At 68.0% G+C, this 1,853-nt stretch overlaps 1 protein-coding gene across 1 annotated transcript in view; it reads right to left on the bottom strand.

Moving 5' to 3' along the window:
- The window catches only part of MNEG_14615 (Protein transport protein Sec31B), a gene marked incomplete at both ends in the record, with an annotated part of 3,230 nt that overhangs the window by 379 nt on the left and 998 nt on the right, over nt 1–1,853 (bottom strand). Inside the window, 5 exons of the mRNA XM_014036913.1 lie at nt 284–355; nt 604–713; nt 915–1,035; nt 1,370–1,477; nt 1,657–1,664. Of these exons, the coding sequence (XP_013892367.1) occupies nt 284–355; nt 604–713; nt 915–1,035; nt 1,370–1,477; nt 1,657–1,664 (419 nt within the window). The remainder of the gene's footprint in view (nt 1–283; nt 356–603; nt 714–914; nt 1,036–1,369; nt 1,478–1,656; nt 1,665–1,853) is intronic.

A 1,853-nucleotide genomic window follows, 5' to 3' on the forward strand; every position in this document is an offset into this window, starting at 1 on the left:
GTGTGTGTGTGTGGAGGGGGGCGGGGTGCGCAGTGGTGTTGACAAGCAGGACATCAGAGAGCAGGGACCTCCGTTGGGCGGGCGGCCACTGAACAGTGGCACAAAAGCATGGGCCTGCACAACAGCCATGAAATTCACCATGGAGGTGACAGCAGGCGTCAACATACTCTGAGGGGCCATAGAATTGGCCCCAGTGTTGGCGACCCTGCCCTCGCCCTAATGCCACCGGACCAGGCCTGCTCGGCGCGTTACCGCCCGAGGGCAAAGCGTCCCCCCCCCACACCTGCAGTGCGTCCACCGGGACTGCGCCCTTGGCGCCGGCCGCCTTGACGGCCTTGCTCCAGTAGAGCACCGCCTTTGAAGAGGGGATGGCAACAGCGGGAGGTTTGAACAAGGGTGGGAAAGGGCGGAAGGCTTGAGAAATGGTGTTGATAACGTCAGGGATGCTTACGCACAGGGATGCAGGAGGCGGGGTGCCCTGGAAGGCCGGCAGAGGGTGCGTAGTGCAGGCACATGCGCAGCCCCGCCAGACCCACGGCCGCGCGGAGGCGGCGCCTGCAACACACACGGGCGAGGCGGGCCCACGGGTGCGTCAAGCCCCACCTGGTCAACGTTGCCCGCGCAGACGTAGCAGAGGGAGGCGGCGTGGTGCATGCCAGTCTGCGCCAGCCGCGACGCGAGCGCGTCGCACAGCGAGGCCCACTGGTCCGCGCCTGCGCGGGCGCGGGCGGGGTTTTGTGGTGTATCAGAGGCTGCGATCTGGATCGATCTAGATCACAAGTGATCAGCACCAGGACAGGCGCCGGGCGGTCACTGTGAGGGCCGTAAACCCTTTGATGCAGCTGGAGAGCATGAGCGGACGGACAGCCCTTGGCGGATTGCGGGTTGGTGCAGCTGCGCGCGCGGCCAAACACGGGCGCCTGCGGGCCGCGCGCCTGTGTAGGTGGCGAGCACCGCGAGCGTCTCCTTCCACTGGCCCACGGGGCGCGTCTTCACGAGGGACGCGTAGTCGCCCTCCACCATGCTGGACAGGATCTGTGTGTGTGTGTGTGTGTGTGTGTTGAGGGGGATAGGGGTCAGGGTTGACCGCGGGGTATCGCAGGAGGGGCGGCGGAAGCTGGTTTGATGAGTAGGGGAGGCGGGCCTGGGGCGCAACGCGCGTGCGTCTGCTTCTGCGCCGGACGGCACCTCAGCGCCGAGGCGTGGTGCGCGGCGGCTTTGGGTACGCGGTGCCTTGCGCGCCGACTGACCAGGTCAGCCGCCGCCGCCGCGGGGCTCCGGCCGCCGCTACCAGCGCACCTATCAGCCACACCCGCCTGGCCCCACCCACAACAAGCGAGCTGCGCGTCAACCCAGGCGCCGGGCGCACCGTCATGTAGGGCCGCGGGCTGCGGCGCATGTAGCGGTGCATGGCGCGCTTGAAGAGGTCGGCGCCGCCGATGTTGGCAATCAGCAGCGCGTCCGCCAGGCGGCTGGCCTACGCAAGAATGGGGGGTTGAGGAGATAGACGAGAGCACGGCGGTGCTATCAGTTAGTGCTGCGCAGGATCCTTGTTTGGCAGCGGCGCAATCACTTGCCAGCACCCTGTGTTGGCTGTATTCAACACGCCAAGGCAGGCTTGCGCGGGCAGGATCATGTGCTGCAACTGCCCCGCACCGCCCCAACTGCGGGGTCAAGCACCAGGTGCCCCCGCAACCCCCACGCGCCCCTGCAGCCGCCAGGCAGTCCATGCTGCGGCCGCGAGGCGGCCGCACCTTGAAGCACAGCTCCACCGCGCCCTCGTAGTTGCCCACGAACAGCGCCTTCTGGATATCCTCCTCCCCCTCCGCCGCGGGCCCCTCCCCCGCCCCCGC

The sequence above is a fragment of the Monoraphidium neglectum genome (assembly GCF_000611645.1).
Source record: "Monoraphidium neglectum strain SAG 48.87 unplaced genomic scaffold scaffold04628, whole genome shotgun sequence".
Classification (NCBI taxonomy): domain Eukaryota; kingdom Viridiplantae; phylum Chlorophyta; class Chlorophyceae; order Sphaeropleales; family Selenastraceae; genus Monoraphidium; species Monoraphidium neglectum.